This window comes from Chrysochloris asiatica, unplaced genomic scaffold (genome assembly GCF_000296735.1).
Source record: "Chrysochloris asiatica unplaced genomic scaffold, ChrAsi1.0 scaffold00242, whole genome shotgun sequence".
NCBI lineage: Eukaryota > Metazoa > Chordata > Mammalia > Afrosoricida > Chrysochloridae > Chrysochloris > Chrysochloris asiatica.
The window spans coordinates 3,748,841-3,765,862 of NW_006408760.1; the positions used below are offsets into that span (position 1 = coordinate 3,748,841).

The 17,022-nt window shown below is 44.3% G+C and overlaps 1 protein-coding gene across 1 annotated transcript in view; it reads right to left on the reverse strand.

The window, feature by feature from the left end:
- The window catches only part of SIMC1 (SUMO-interacting motifs containing 1), an 82,119-nt gene extending 77,514 nt beyond the window's left edge, over positions 1-4,605 (reverse strand). The window contains exons 1-2 of the mRNA XM_006873497.1: positions 4,422-4,605; positions 4,076-4,353 (exon numbers count right to left, since the gene is read on the reverse strand). Of these exons, the coding sequence (XP_006873559.1) occupies positions 4,076-4,353; positions 4,422-4,605 (462 nt within the window). The remainder of the gene's footprint in view (positions 1-4,075; positions 4,354-4,421) is intronic.
- Positions 4,606-17,022: the final 12,417 nt, after the last annotated feature.

Sequence of the window (17,022 nt, forward strand, 5' to 3'; positions counted from 1 at the left end):
GTGCTCCTTGGAGGCCAAGATGGCTAAGCTTCGTCTCTCCTACTTTGGACACATTGTCCAGAGAGAACAGTCACTGGAGAAGGATGTCATGCTGGTTAAGGTGGAGGGTCAGAGAAAAAGAGGAAGATCCCTAATGAGATGTATCAGCCAGGTGACATCATTGATGGCGTCAAGTGTGGTGGCGGTAGTGAAGTTAGCTCAGGATCGGACATTGTTTCGTTCTGCTGTGCATGGGGTCGCTATGAGTCGGTTCCGACTAGATGGCACCTGACAACAACAACAAGGTTTCAAGGGGGAGTTTAGTTTAATAGTGTGTGGGAGAAAAAAGAGTTCCCATTGAATAATTTTCATCTTGTCTAAATGGGTCTGGTTAAAAGAGATGGGAATAAGATTCTTATGATTCAATAGTAAGTAATTATTATCACAACAAATTGCGACTGTCACAGTTGTAAAGGTAGAAGTTTTGTAATAAAATCAGGGGAGTAGTTAATCTTACAGTCTAGAAACAAAGGACCGTGGGACCATCAAGGGAGAAGAGCACAAGCGGAATGTGAGATCTTATCCAGAGAAGCAGCAACACCAGAGATGGAGGCAGAGATGAGGACATGGAAGAGAGGGACCAGCTGAGTACTCTAGATTCATGGAAATAGAGGCACTGAGAGCTTGCGGCCAGGAGGCTAACTTGCAGAATGTGCCCTTTGGTGGTGTAAATTATTACATATGCCTGAGCATTATTTAAAAAAAAAAAGAGCTAAAGTGAATAAAGATAAATACTGTTAACTGATGGTACATACAGGGGGTTATAATCATTGTAATGAAACAAGGTGTACTATTTCTTGAATGTAAAACTGATGATATGCTCTGTAAACTTTCACACAATTCACAATAAAAACCTTAAAAAAAAAAAAAGAAAAACAAAAACAAAAAAAAATCTTTATGGGAGCATAAAGCCTCATCTTTCTCCTATGGAAGAGCTGATTGTTTTGAACTGAAGATCTTGAGGTTAGCAACCTGACTTACAACCACTAAGCTGCCAGAGCTCCTTATGTATGTGTGTGAAAAACCACAATTGACATAATGGCATCTATGCACTGAAGAAAGAAGCTGGACAAAGATGAAGGAAGATAGACAATACTTGGGAAGAAAAGAAATAGAAGGGTAAAGTTAAAAGGGGGATAAGATATAGGGAGTCCTGGTGTGGTGCTGTATGATAGGCACTGGACTGCTAACTGAACCCACCTTGGAAACCCTAATACAGGATTGCTATGTGTCAGAACCCACTAGACTGCACTGAACAAGAAGATATAGGGCAATAGGGAAGAGAAGGAACCAAGAAGAAAGTAAGTAGCGTACTCATTTTTCCTCTATACTCTTTTCCTTGATGACCTCAAGCACTGTAAAAGAACTGTCACATTTGAATTTTGGTGTTGGTGACAAATATTGAATACACAATGGACTTCCAGAAGAATGAACAAAGCTGTCTTGGAAGAAATACAGCCAGAATGTTCCTTAAAACCGAGGATGGCAAAATGCCGCCTCATGTGCTTTGGACATGTCAGTAGGGAAAGATGTCAGGCTTGGCAAAGGAGAGGGTCAGCTAAAAGAGGGAGACCCTGAATGAGATGGAATGACACAGTGGCTGCTACAATGGGCTCAAACAATGACTGTGAGGGTGGCACAGAACCCAGCAACATGGCAGTCTGTTACACGCAAGGTCGCTATAAAGCAGATAATGACCGGAGGGAACTTAACAACATTAAAACAATTTTTTCCTCCCACTTTTTTCCCTGATGATAGCAGTCACTGTTAGACCTTCAATGTTCCTTTCTATTTGGATGACTGCCAAATCTCTCTAGCCCTGACATCTCTTCAGAGTTTCACTCCCACATATTAAACTCCTGGCTGGCCATGTCCACTTCCATTTCCCATTACCACTTAAAATCCAGTAGGTCAAAACCGAATTCAACATTCCCTGCACCCCAAGCCTGCTCCTACTCTTGTACTAGCTCGCTTTTACCAAACATTTACCAGAACTGCTTTATCTCCCCAATCCCTTCAGTCAGTCTTGCATCCAACAAATATTTTATTGTGGACCTATTCTGTCCACACACCCTACCATAGCACTGGGTACACCCATCTATTCACTTGCACCTTGAAAATCTCTTGTCTGTCCAAGACAACTAATTTTTTCTGAGATTTACTGAGATTCCCTCTTGCTTGACCCATGGCATCACAACACACGTTAACTGGTATTGCATGCCATTTATTCTACAGTTATCACCTAGCACTAACACTTAGGGACTGTAAACCAGCTGGAAAGGGAATTGGGCGAGAAGCTAGATTTGTCTTAAGGGCATGTTTGTATATGAATCATGCACAGTATTTTACTTAAACTGTAAGTTACACATCTAACAAATCATATCAGTCTGATAATTCTTCTTTTATTTCTGAAGCATGCCTTTGGAAGACAGAGGAATTACTGGAGGTCTGGATGTTGAGTCTCCCTATATAGTGAAAGCCTGTCCACCTACCATCCTTGAGTTGCTGTTGTTAAGTGCCATTGACTGGGTTCTGACTCACAGTTGACTCTGTATAGAGTTTCCAAGGAGCAGCTAGTGGGTTTGAACTGCTGACCTTGGACTGCTTTTCCCACAGGGCCACACCAGGACTCCACCTCTTGAGTGGCGGTGGTAGTGGCTGTGTGCCGTGGAGTCGGTTCCAACTCAAAGCGACCCTGTACAGGGTTTCCGAGGCTATAAATCTTTATGGGAGCAGAAAGCCTCATCTTTCTCCCATGGAACAGCTGGTAGTTTTGAACTGCTGCCCTTGCGGTTCACAGCCCAATTTGTAACCACTACGCTACCAGAGCTCCTTCCACCTCTTGAGTAGGGACTCAATAACTACTTGTTGAATATGTTACCGTCTATACTGGGACCTTCTATCCCTGGAATCCTGGTGTGGCACTGGACTGCAAGGGTGGTTTGAACTGCAAGGTGTTGTTGTTGTTAAGTGCTGTTGAGTCCATTCCGACCCCTAGCAACCCTGTATAGGGTTTCCAAGGAGCAGCTGGTGAGCTTGAACCACCAACTTTGTAGTTCAAATGACTTTGCAGTGTGACAGATTAGCCCACAGCACCACACCAGGACTCAAACTCACCAACTGCTTCTGGGAAACCCTATACAGGGTGGCTATGAGTCAAAACAGACTTAACTTCACCATCACCACTACTGGGACTAAGGTGACCTGGTAGCATTATGGATTATGAGTTAGGCTGCCAACTGCAAGGTCTACAATTCAAATCCACTAGCTGCTTCATGGGAGAAAGATGAGGCTTTTTGCTCCCATAAAGATTTACAGCTGCTTAAGCCCTATAGGAGGAGCTGTGGTAGCGTAGTGGTTATGAATCGGGCTGCTAACCCCAAGATGGGCAGTTCGAAACTATCACCTGTTTCGAGGGAGAAAGATGAGGCTTTCTGCTCCCGTAAAAATTTACAGCCTCGGAAACCCTGTGCAGGGTCACTATGAGTCGGAACCGACTCCATTGCACTTAACAACAACAACAAGGAGTCGGAACCAACTCCACAGCACATAACCAATCAACCAACCAAACAAACCCTATACGGAAGTCCTGGTGTGGCGCTGTGGATTAATACGATGGACTGCAAAGCATTTGAACTGCAAGGCCTGCGGTTCAAGCTCACCAGCCGCTCCTCGGAAACCCTATACAGGGCGCTATGGGTCAGAACCGACTGGACAGCACTTCACAACGACAACAAACCCTACACAGGCTCATAGGAGTTGGTTTCGACTCCGCTGGCACCACCACAGGGACCATAGGTATTGTTTTCCATTGTATCTGCAGCCCCTAGAAAATAGAAAATTTGGTCCATAAGTTGGGGTTCAATAAAGATCAGTAGAGTATTCTGGAAAGGCAGAGAGCACAGATGTTTTGTCCATCACCACAGGAAGAAGGACAACGATGAAGGGGCACGAAGGAACAGGGGAACAGTGTGCCCTGTTTGCCTCCCGGCTCCCTCAGTGCACGGGTTAATATTTGCTAAGCCAAATCAGTCACCTTCCCGCACAACTCCAAGCTGGGCAGCGAGGCCTGGAACACCGCCACCATCTGGCCCCCGGCCGCCTTCCCTCCATCCTGAACCCAGCTCCGGTTACCTCCCTGCACACATCTGGAGCCACCACACCACACACTCCGCTTCCCGGCCTCCTGGGCTGGGGCCTGGCTGGGGCCTCCAGAACGGGGCGTCCGCAGCTGCGGGCCCTGGCCGTCCCTGCTCTCGGGGTGGAGCGCTGAGTCCCGGAGGCCGGCCCCGGCCTGGCCCCGCCGCCCTCCTCCTGGCCGAGAGGCCAGGCAGGCGGCAAGGCGGGAAGCGGCTGCAGCTGTGAGGGAGGCGCCGGAGTACGGTGGGCCCTCCCCTCGGTCGCGGGTACTGGGCGAGCTGCAGCTCGTTCACTCACCACAGTCCGGCGGGGCAGCGTGCTGGGGGTCCGGGACACTGACCGGCGGATCCTCCGTGCCCGGCCCGAGCGGGGTTCCCCGGAGCTCTCAGAACCGCTGTCGTCCGAGATCACGATGAACTCTTCCATGGCTGCTGCTGCTGTTGCGGCGGCGGCGGCAGCGGCGACCCAAGCAGCTGCAGCGGCGGCTGCGGCTGCGGCAGCGGCAGCGGCGACCTCAGTTTCTGCTGCTGAGGCGGCGGCAGTGTTGGCGGCGTTGGCGGCGCTGGCGGCGACAACCCGGGCATCTCCCCGCCGGCCCCGCCCCCGATCCGCCCCGCCCCTCCCCGCCCCCTCCCCGCCCCGAGACCCTCCTCTCCCGCCCACCGAGTCCCGCCCACAGGCCGCCGACCGCTGGGTCAGGGCCTCTGTCACTCTGCTAGGCGGCAGCACGCGTCCTTCCTCCCCGGAGTCAAAAAAAAAAGAGACAGAAAATCAAGTCGCAGCCGGCTTGGGCCGGTGTTGCGGGGGGAGCGAGCGTGGGAGGCGCGAGACTGCGAGGCCTTCCCCAGCTGCTTCCAACCGACTCAAGTTTGAAGCGAGGTGTAATCTAGCCCCTGCCAGAAAGGCGAGACGCCCGAATGTGGGCACCTAGCCTCTAACTGAGGGAGTAGAGGAACCCTGGAATGTGAGTGACAGGGGCTCCCCCAAGATCTGAGGTTGGGTAACCTTGACTGACAGGGAAGTGGAGCCGTCAACGTCTAAGGGTGGGTGATCTGGTGGATGACCTACCCTCTGACAGATGGGGCAAAGAGGCCCCATTTCTTTGTGCACGTGTGCAGAGATACTGGAATAAATTTCTCTAAGTGGAGTAAGTGTTTATTTTCCTGTTTTGATAAATGATACCCGTTTACCCTTCAAAATTGTACCAGTGTATGGTCTCACCAGCAATATATGTATAGCTCAGCAATATATGTATTCAATTTATGGTGAATTGAGTGAAGATTTACACAGCAGGTCAGATTTCCATTCAATAATTCACACACAGTTGATTTCATGTCGTTGATGACAATCCCCACAATATAACATCATCATTCACCCCACTTCCTTCCTGTGTTTTCTGCTTCTAGGCCTCTGTCTTTCCCAAATGTGAATTATTTAATGTTTCTTCTACTCAAAGTCTTTGTAATTTCCCACCCAACGACTTTTTCCCCCACCTCTGGGTCTGGGCAAGAGAAGGTGGGAAGTTGCTGATGGATTATATAATTCAGTTATGGGTGATTGTGATTGGTCAATTTTACCATTCTGCTGGGTTTTTAATGAGCCATCTCAGAACCAGGAGGGGGATCTCACTGCCAACAAGGAGGAGCCAGGAGTGAAACCCCTGTGCATTGAACCTCCTCAACCCAGGGACAGAATATTATGACGCAAAAAAAATCAGCAGAAGAGTGGCAGTAGCAGCAGAAGCAAGAGCCAGAGTGCGAGACAAAGTGGTGGATTTCTCAACCTGAGGACCAAATAAAGCTGAATGGCTGGGCAGGAGACTTGCTTGTATAGTGAGGTGCCTCCAGGCACTTAATTTGGGAGCTAGGTTTACTGACCCAGGTAGCTAAAGCTGAGTGCCTACAGGCTGAGGATTTTGGTGGAGTGTGTGTCCTGTTGGGCATTTATCAGCAGCTCTAAAATCTTTGTAACATTGCTGGAGTAAGGCAGAAGCCAGTCCATGGGCCAGATAGGCCTGCCTGTGAACACAGCAGAGGAAAGTCTGTTCTGACTGGAAAAACTGTGCCCTGAGCATTTCTGTCCCTGAACTGTAACCTGTTAACTTCCCTATTAAACTCCGTAGCTGTGCATATGGTGTCTGAGATCCGTGTGGCCACTGCAATGAATTATTAAACTCTGTTGAGCATGCTAGAGGATGGTTGTTTCCATTTCTTACAGTCTGGCTTTGGGAGTTGGATTCATTGCAATGGCTCCTGACTCATAGAAGCATGTGGGTTTCTTAAGAGAAAGAAGAAGGACTATGGGAAGTAAAACTTTTGATTCTTAGATGGTTCCATTAGCTGTTGCTACCTATAGAAACTGAAATGAATGCAAGGTCAGCGGTGGTTCAACCTCACCAGTTGCTTCTTGGAAACCCTTTACAGGGTCGCTGTGGGTCGGAATCGACTAGACAGCACTTAACAACAACAACAGGGATATACAGGAAGGCTAACAACACTAGGAAGGCATGCTCACCATGGAATGGCCAGTCATTCAAGATCAAAAGGGCAACATTTACCTAAGGACAAAGTTGAGAAGGGATGGGAAGGGGGATGGAATGGAAATAGGTACCCCAGGGAGGAAGCAGGCTAACTGTTACAGGGAGGGGATTGCAATCATTGAGATGAAACAAAGCTAATGATTTTGTCTGTAAACCTTCACTAAATTCACAATAACAAGTTAAGCAAAACAAAAACAACTTTCTCTTTCTGAATTTCAGACAAGCATTGGATGATGCAATGAAGCAGGAAAAATCTATGCCCATCAGAGAAAACTCCCTTCTAGGACTAAAGGTTAAAAGGAGCTGGTGACCACTTAGGTCCACTTGATGAGTGGAAGTTGGGGAGAATTCAGTAATTAAAACAAACAAACAAAAAACAGGTTGAAAGGAGAAAGGGCTGCTTGGTTTGAAATTAGGGAATTGTGTGGACTCCTGAGACTCTGGGCACTGACTTGGCCCAGGGGAGATAGGGTTGAGAGAGAAATAGAAAGGGCCAGCTGGTCTGAAATATGGGATGGTATGTGTGTGAAGTCCAAGCTTGCAGCTAGTACCCATTTGACCTAATTTAGATGGAAGGACTAAGACAACCAGAACCTGACCGAATGAAAAGAGGTGTTTGAAACTGTGAGCTGGTGCAAATTGCTGCAATCTGATGGACTTTGCTTATGAATATAGATGCCTAAACTTCCAATAGGAACAGAAGATGCTTCACATCAAGAAACATACTTCTCAGTACTGGATTGATAGGGAAGGACAATTTTGAAATTGGATATCTAAAATGGGAGGTAAAGGCATGAAGTGGCTGACACACGCTATGGTGCAATGAATTATTTAATGCCATAGCCTTTGTAAACTCCCACCAAACTACTTTTTCCTAGCTCTGGGTGTGAGAAGGTGGGGGAAAATGCTTATGGATCATGTAATTCAGTTGGAAGTGATTAACAGGGTTAATTGTGATAGTGAAAACTTGGGAACTCTAGCATTTATAGAATGAGCCATCTCAGAAGCAGAATCTCACTACCAAAAAGAGAGGACCACGAATGGAATGTGCTTCTTGGACCCCTAGATCCCTGTGCACTAAACCTATTTGACCCAGGGGCAGAAAGCTGTGACACCAGCTGAGCGGCCGAGCAGCAGCAGCAACAGAACCAAGACCCAAAGCACAAGACAGAGTGGTAGATTTCCCAGTCAATGGAGCAAGTAAAGCTGAGTGACTTTGGGCAGGAGGCTCACTTGTGGAGTGAGGTTTCTCCTGGCACTTAATTAAGGGATCTAGGTTTGCTGGCCCACAGAGCTAAAACCAGTGCTTGCAGGCCGAGGCTTATAACTGAGTGGTGTGTCTTGTGAGCATTTATCAGAAGCCCTAAAAAGAGCCTTGTAATATTGCCAGAGCAGGACAGAGACCAGGCCAAAAGCCAGCGAGAGGCCTGTCTACATACCTGGAAAGAGACTTCTTGATTGGAAGAATTATGCCCTAAACATTGCTGACCTTGAATAACTTGTTAGTTTCCCTAATAAACCCTATAACAGTGACTATGGTGTCTGTGATCTGTGTGAACATTACAATGCATTGTTGATTCCAGTTGAGAAGAGTGTTCTGTGGGAGGGATGGTTGTTGCCATTTTGTACACTAACCCTTCTGAAATTTGTCCTTGGGTAAGTCTACCCTCTCTGATCTCAAATGGTTGATCATTCTAAGGTGTGTACACCTTCTAGTGTTACTCTTATCCCCATAGACCTGTCTACCATTTGGCTGAAAATTGAGTCGTGTGTGTGTGTGTGTGTGTGTGTGTGTGTGTGTGTGAGTTCATTTCAGACCTGAAGGGTAGCCACTAAGCACAATAGTCTCTGGGGTTCCACCAGACTCCATTCAACCAGTAGTCTTGGTCTCTTTTATGACTTTAAGTTTTGTTCCCCATTTTTTTTCTCTATCCATGACCTTGTAATGTGATCTCTTTCAGGGCAATTGGTCATGGTAGCTGGGCACCATCTAATTCTTCTGGTCTAAGGGTCATAGAGACTGATTTTCACATGGTCCATTAGTCCACTGAACTAATTATTTCCATGTGTCTTTGATTTTCTGCACTTTTCTTAATATAGCTCAGGAATTTAACATGTAATTGAGAGTTGTTCAGTTCGTAGTAGGATCAGAAGTGGAAAAAAATGCACAAAACAGCTTTGCAGTAGAAGATCCCATGGGTAATTGTTGTGTGTGTCATCGAGGCGAATCTGACTCATAGCGACCCTGGATAGAGTTTTTGAGGAGCAACTGGTGGGTTTCAACTGCCTACCTTGTGGTTCACAGTCAAGTGCTGATCCTACAGTGCCATACGGGGTGTCCCACCACACCAGGAGTCCCATGGATTATTAGATATGAACTAATAGAAGTTATAAAGCTATAAAAAGAAACAGATATTGCAAGTTTGGTTCCAGACTACTGAAATAAAACAAGCACCACAGAATTGGACCTTTGCTTATAGATGTAATTGCTCAAAATTCCAACTGGAGTGGAAAGATTCTTCATATCAAGGAAAAAGTTTGTTTCCTCAGTGCACTGGATTGATAGGGATGGATAATCTAGACATTGGTGTTGAAAAGTGGAGGGCTATAAAGACACAAAGTAGCTGGCTTATAAACTTCCACAAGTGAGCTTAGTTTCAGAACAAGAGGAGGAAAGTAGAAGCCCCATTGAGTAGTTTTCCTCTTCTCCAGATGGATCCACTGAAAGAGGATGGGGGAATGATGGTGACAGGAATTTATGATTCAATTGTTACTGTTAGCAGGATTAATTGTGAGTGTCACAACTATAATTGTAGAGGTTGTATAACTAAAAGGGGAGAGTAGTTCATCTTTCATTTCAGGAACAGACCATCCCAGGACCATCAAGAAGGAAGAGCATGAATGGAGCATGAGATCCTACCTAGAAAAGTGGCAACAGCAGAGATGGCGGCAGAGGCACTGGCATGGAGAGATAGAGCAGCTTCAGGCTCTGGGCCTATGGACTGAGTAAGGCTGTGTGCCTGTGGGCAGGAGGCTGGTTTGAAGAATATGCCCTTAGGAAATTTGAATGGATTTATATTTCTGTGTACACCAAATATTTTTGCTTTATTCTTTTTTGAACTATAAGATGTAAAAGGGAAGCTACAGGGAGAAAGTAGCATAAGTTGTTGCAGGGAGGGGTTTGTAATCATTGAGATAAAACAAAGTGTATGATTTGTTGAATATAAAGTTGATGATCTTGTCTGTTAACCTTCACTTAGTTCACAGTAAAAAGTTAAAAAATGAACATAATAACAAAGGACCTTACAAATAAAAAAATCCCAATAAACAATACTGTTGTGTATTAAGGTGCAATGCATTATGAAGAAGTTTGAAATATTGTGAGAATTACAAAAATGTGACATAGAGACACAAAGTGAGCACGTGCTATTGAAAAAATGGTGCTGATAGACTTGCTCAACACAAGGTTGCCACAAACCTCCAGTTAGTAAGAAATGTAGTATCTGTGAAGCACAATAAAGTGGCATGCAATAAAGTGGGGTATGCCTACATACCAAATGGAGGAAGAAGTGGTAGGCTAGTTGTCAGGAAGACACATTAAAATAAAAGATACAGTAAATGTGGGATCTTGACAAACTCCTGTTGCTCAACAATCTGGCAAAATGCATATATTAATATTAACAGATGTGAAGGAAAATGTGTTTATTAAAAGGTTTGGTTCCTACAGGAAGGCTTATCTGCAGTATGAGCACTGTCTAGTGCCATGGGGTTCTCAAACTTGAGTAACTATCAGAATCACCCAGAGGGCTTGTTAAAACAGATTGCTGGGCCCCACACCAGAGTTTCTAATTCAGTAGGTATGAAGTAGGGGCCAATCATTTGCATTCTTAACATGTTCTCAAGACCCAGAGTGGTACAAATGGTTAACACTAGGCTGCTAACCAAAAGGTTAGAGGTTAAAGTCCTCTGAGAGGTGCCCACTTTTGAGAACTCAGCTATTGAAAACCCTATGGAGGATAGTTCAACTCTAATGCATAAGAATCAGAATTGGCTAGATGGCAATTGATTTTCTGTAACAAGTTCCCAGATAATGTTGATATAGTTGGTCCAAGGACCATATTTTGAGAACCACTGGTTTAGTGGACAAGGGCTTATGGCCAACAGATTTTGGATGTTCTGGTCCAAAAGGTGAGATCATCTTTGTTGTTTTCACCTACTGTCAAAAAATATTTAACTTATTCAACTCTTTCCTTGAAACACTGTCTTCTCTAGGTTTCTGTGGCTCCAAACTTGTTTTTTCTTCCACCTCTCTTACCACTTCTATTTGGTTCCTCTAGACTATTCCTTAAACCTTGATGTTTTTCAAAGTCATGGCATTGGCAACCTTCCCTAAACACACTGTGTCTTATCCCTAAACAATCTCACTATTCCCATGACTTCAATAATCATTTTTATGCTAATGTCTTCTAAAAGTTTATTTCTAACCCAGTCCTGTCCTTGAGGTAACCATTATATATAAATATATATCCAAATGTCTACTGGTAAGATAGATAGTCATGGGAAGCTCATAGGCATATCAAATTAAATATATCTGAAACTGAACTTACTCTCCCCATCCCCCACTACTACACATATACTCTTCTCCTCAAAAAAGCCTACTTCTCCTGTTCCCTGTCTCGGTGGTACCACTAGCCAGCCATTGCTTCAGTGAGAAACCTAAGTATTCTCCTTGATTTCTACCTTTCCCCCATCAAGGCCTGGCTATTTTACCTGAAATAGAAACGTTCAATGCTCAAAGAAGCAGCAGTCAAGGAAACAAATGACATATTGCATTGGGCAAATCTGCTGTAAAAGGCCTCTTTAAAGTGTGAGCTAAGATGACACTTTGAAGACTAGGTGCACTTGATCTAAACCATGGTATTATCAATTGTTCACCACATATCTGCTCATATGAAAGTTCAGGCTGAAGCTAAAGAAAATTAAACCAAGTCTGTGAGAGTCAAAATACGACCTTGAGCATATCCCACCTACATTTAGAGACCATCTCAATAACAGGTTTGATAAATTAGACACTGATGATCTAAGAGCAGAAGTACTGTAGGATGACATCAAGAACATCATACAGGAAGAGAGCAAAAGGTTATTAAGAAGACAAGAAAGAAGAAAAAGACCAAAATGGATGTCAGATGAGACTCTGAAACTTGCTTCCCAGCATGGAGATGCTAAAGTGAATGGAAGAAATGAGGAGATAAAAGAGCTGAACAGAAAATTTCAAAGAGCTGCTTGAGAAGACAAAGTCAAATATTGTAATGAAATGTGCAAAGATCTGGAGTTAGCAAACCAAAAAGAAACAGTATGCTCAGCATTCCTTAAGCTGAGAGAACTGAAGAAAAAATTCAAACCTCAACTTGAGTTGTGGTATCACTGTAGGATAAGCACTAGACTGCAAGGTGTATCTGAACTACAAGGTTGGCCGTTCAAACTTAACAGCTGCTTGCTCCTCAGAAACCCTATACAGGGTCACTATGAGTCAGAACAGACTCAATGGCACTTAAAAAACCCCAAAAAACAAAATGGGCAAAATATTGAATGATGCAGAAAGCATCATTCAATATTTTGGTACAGAGTCACTGTACCAAAAAGAAGTGGTCTATGTTTAACTATTTCAAGAGGCAGCATATGATCAAGAGCCAATGATCCTGAGGGAAGAAGTCCAAGGTGCACTGAAGGCATTTACTGACAAAGAACAAGGTGCTGGGAATTGACAGAAAACAAACTGAAATCTTTCAACAAACTGATGCGGCACTGAAGGCACTCGCCATATTTGTGCCCATTCCAAAGAGAGGTGACCCAACAGAATGCGGAAATCATCGGACAGTATCATTAATATCCCATGCAAGTAAAATTTTGTTAAAGATAATTAAAAGCGGCTGTAACAGTACATTGACAAGGAGATGCCAGAGGTTCAAGCCCGATTCCAGTGAGGACGTGGAACAAGGTATATAATTACTAACCTCAGATGGATCTTGGCTGAAAGCAGAGAAAGCCAGAAAGACATTTGTTGTTGTTGTTATGTGCTGTTGAGTCAGTTCTGACTCATAGTGACATTGTATAAGGTTTCCAAGGAGTGGCTGGTGGATTTGAATTGCCAACATTGTGGTTAGCAGTCCAGTGCAGATCCTAGAGTGCCATACCAGGACTCCAAAGATGTTTACCTGTACTTTATTGACTAGGCAAAGGCTTTTGATTGTGTGGATCATGACAAGCTATGCAACATTGTAGAGAATGAGTATTCTGGAACACTTAATTGTGCTCATGCGGAACCTGTATATAAATCAAGAGGCAGTCGTTTGATGCTTTTAAATTATGGTGTTGCAGGAGAATAAAGTACTGTTGACCACCAAAGAACCAAATATGCTTAGGAAAAAGTATAGTCAGAATGCTCATTAGAAGCCAGAATGGCTAGACTTCATCTCTCATACTTTAGACATGTTATCAGGAGAGACCAGTCCCTGGAAAAGGACATCATGCTTGGTAAGTGGAGGGTCAGCAAAAAATAAGAAGATCCCCAAAGAGATAGATTGGCACCTTGGCAGCAGCAATGGGCTCAAGTGTAGCAATGATTGTGAGGTTGGTGTAGGACGAGTCAGTGTTTCGTTCTGTTGTGCATAGGGTCACTATGAGTTGATACCAACTTGATGGCACCTAACAACAACAACCACCATGTCAGTTTGTTGTACTGTGGCATCTTGCATTTTGCTGTGATGCTGTAAGCTATGCCACTGATATTTTAAATAATACCAGGATCACTCATGGTGAGTGGGTTTCAACAGAGCTTACAGACTAATACAGACTAGGAAGAAAGATAGGCAGACCACTTCTGAATGGTTAGTCACTGAAAAACTTATGAACAGCAGTGGAATATTATCAGATATAGTGCTGGAAGATGAGCGCTCAGGTTGGAAGGCACTCAAAATACGAATGGGGAAGAGCAGCCTCCTCAAAGAGTTGGCCTGAATGACATGAATGGAACAAACTTTTGGGACCTTTATTTGCTGGTGGGGTGCAACTCAGAATGAGAAGAAACAGATGCAAACATCCATTCATAATTGGAATGTGGACTGTATAAAGTATGAATCTAGGAAAAGTGGAAGCTGTCGAAATGAAATGGAATGCATAAAGATGGATAGTCTAGGCAATAATTAGCTAAAATGGATAGGCACTGACCATTTTGGGTTGGACAATCATGCTTGTCTGTGTTGGGAAAGACAAACAGAAGAAGAACGGAATCGCATCATCAAAAAGAGTATATCCAAATCTCTCTTGAAGCACAATGCTGTCTGTCTGTGATAGGGTAATAACCATACCCTACAAAAAATACCAGTGAATACTCCTATTATTCAAATTTACGTACCAACTACTAAGTCAATGATGATAAAATTAAAGAATTCTACCAACTTCTTGAGTCTGAAATCGATCAAACGTGCAATCAAGACGCATCGATAATCACAGGTGTTTGGAATGTGAAAGTTGAAAGCAAAGAGGAAGTATCTGAAATGGGAAAATATGACTTTGGTGATTGAAAAGGTGCTGGAAATCACATGATAGAATTTTGCAAGACCAATGAATTATTCATTGCAAATACCTTTTTTTTCAACAGCATAAATGGCAACTATACATGTGGACCTCACCAGCTGGAATGCATAAGAACCAAACTGACTACATCTGTGAGACGAGACGATTATGTTAAGTGCTGTTGAGTTGGTTCCGACCCATAGCGACCCAGTTTGAGCCTTGCAGTTCAAACTGACTTTGCAGTCCAGTGCATTAACCCATAGCGCCACACCAGGACTCCAAAAAAACTTCAACATCATCAACCAAAACAAGGCCAGGGACTATGTGTGGAACAGACTATCAGTTGCTCATAGGCAAGTTCAGGCTGAAGCTGAAGAAAATTAAAATAAGTCCACAAAAGCTGAAATATGACCTTGATTGAGTACATCCCACCTGAATTTAGAAACCATCTCAAGAACAGATTTGATGCATTAGACAATGATGACTGAAGACTGGAAGAGTTGTGAGATGACAAGAACATCATATATGAAGAAAGCTAAAGGTCATTAGAAAGACAGGAAAAAAAATACCAACGTGGATGTCAGTCAGAAGACTCAAACTTGCTCTTGAGTGTTGTTGTTGTGAAGTGCCATTGAGTTGGTTCCGACCCGTAGCGACCCTGTATAGGGTTTCCAAGGAACAGCTGGTGAACTTGAACCATGAACCTTGCAGTTCAAATGGCTTTGCAGTCTGGTGTATTAACCCACAGCACCACACCAGGACTCTGCTCTTGAGTGTAGGGAAGCTAAAGTGACTGGAAGAAATGATGCCATAAAAGAGTCTAATGGAAAAACCAGCTCAAGAAGACAACGTTAAATATTATAATGAAATGGGCAAAGACCTGGAGTTAGAAACCCAAATGAGAATAAGCTCAGCATCTCTCAAGGTGAAGTAACTGAAGAAAAATTCAAGTGAATTGTAATATTGAAGGATTCTATGGGCAAAATAGTGAATAATGCTGGAATCGTCAAAAGAAGAGGGAATGTTTAGATCCAGAAGGAAAAACTTTCTGGGTACGTAATTGCAGAAATGTTATGTTGACAATCAAGTGTATACAGACAGCATTTGGCATGGATAAGAGCACAAGTGTCTCACTGAGCACCTGTGAGAATGTCTAAAGCCATGCAGTTTTGTAACACTAGCTATGCATTTGCTCTGTCTTGGCTGACACGGTGAGAGCATGGTGGCTTTCATTTAAGGCCATGGCTGTATGCTTCATCAGAGTCTCAACTTACCATACCACATCAATAGATGTGGCCCCAGGAAACAAGGCTACAAGGGCAGAAACATACCAGGAGGTATGTTTAGCCCAATGGTATCGGCTGTACACTGTGCCCCAGTTACTGGGTTCAATGAGCAATAATTGTAAATGGTGCTAGGGATAGAGGGCTGTCCCCACATGTGCTTGCCTATTCAATTGTGGGGTGTGTAGGGCCATTCATGAGAACCACATGCCCAGAGCCAGCCCCAGGGTGAGGGGAAGGCTCAGGACCCTATTGTGGCCCTGTGCCCCCAATCACAAAGAGAAATTAATTGAAATGACTTGGTGGCATGCTTGCTGTGGGAATCAATCCACATTATGGCTGTTATTTGCAAAGACTTTTTGCTACACACCAGGGGATCTAATAGTTCAATTGGATGCACACTGCTGACAGCCACCCCAGTCTGCCCCAGTCTGCATATCCATGAAAATGTGTAGCCTTGACTTGGTCCCGTATCAGATGGAATATTTGCAAACAGGTAATGTCTTTGCACAGCTCCATTCCCCAGAGGGCTTGTTGGTTCACTAGCCATTCTTGCTCTTTCCACTGTGTTAGCCATGGTGCTCGTCCTTTGTATACTGCTTAGCTATCCGTGTACAGAACTATCCCAAGTTCCTGAATCGCTTCCTGCAGTTCCTACATAGCTGTCCAGCATATGGGGGGTGGGGAGGGGAGCTGGAATAGCTCCCTCATTTGGCTAGGCTGCCCTGCAGGCTGCAATCACCCACACCAAGAGAGACACTGCCTGGTTCTAATAGAGTGCAGTGTAGAGGTAATATCTCGATGCAGGGACATCTTAAGGCTGGTAATGATGACCCCATTCACCCCTGTGTCCCATATGCAGAAGAGCCAAGCAGCCACAGACTCTTTCCCTTTCTGCCTGAGTTGCCAATTCTGCTAACCTGGCAAGCATGTACCCCCTCATTGTTATGGGCTGCTGGTGTTCAGGGGCTGCAGCAGGACCCACACTGATCTGTTTTCATTTTAGTAATCATAACTGGTTAGGCCTCAAGATGGGGGATCTTATGTCTTCTTCCCAGTTTTCCCTTTCTGATTCAGCTGAGGACTCCAGCAGCCATAGTATTTCCAGTTGCCTCATATGCATGTGAAAGTTGGACACTGAATAAGGAAGACCATAAAAGAACTGATGCATTTGAATTATGATGTTGGCAAATAATATTGAAAGTACCAGGCACTGCCAAAAGAGCAAACAAACAAATCTGCCAGAATGTTCATTAGAAGTGAGGATGGCGAAACTTTGACTCTCGTACTTTGGACATGTTGTCAGCAGGGACCAGCCCCTGGAGAAGGACATCATGTTTGGTAAAGTGGAGGGTCAGTGAAACAGAGGAAGATCTGGACTGACACAAAAATGGGTTCAAACATAACAATTGTGAGAGTGGCACAGAACTGCAGAACTGGGGAATG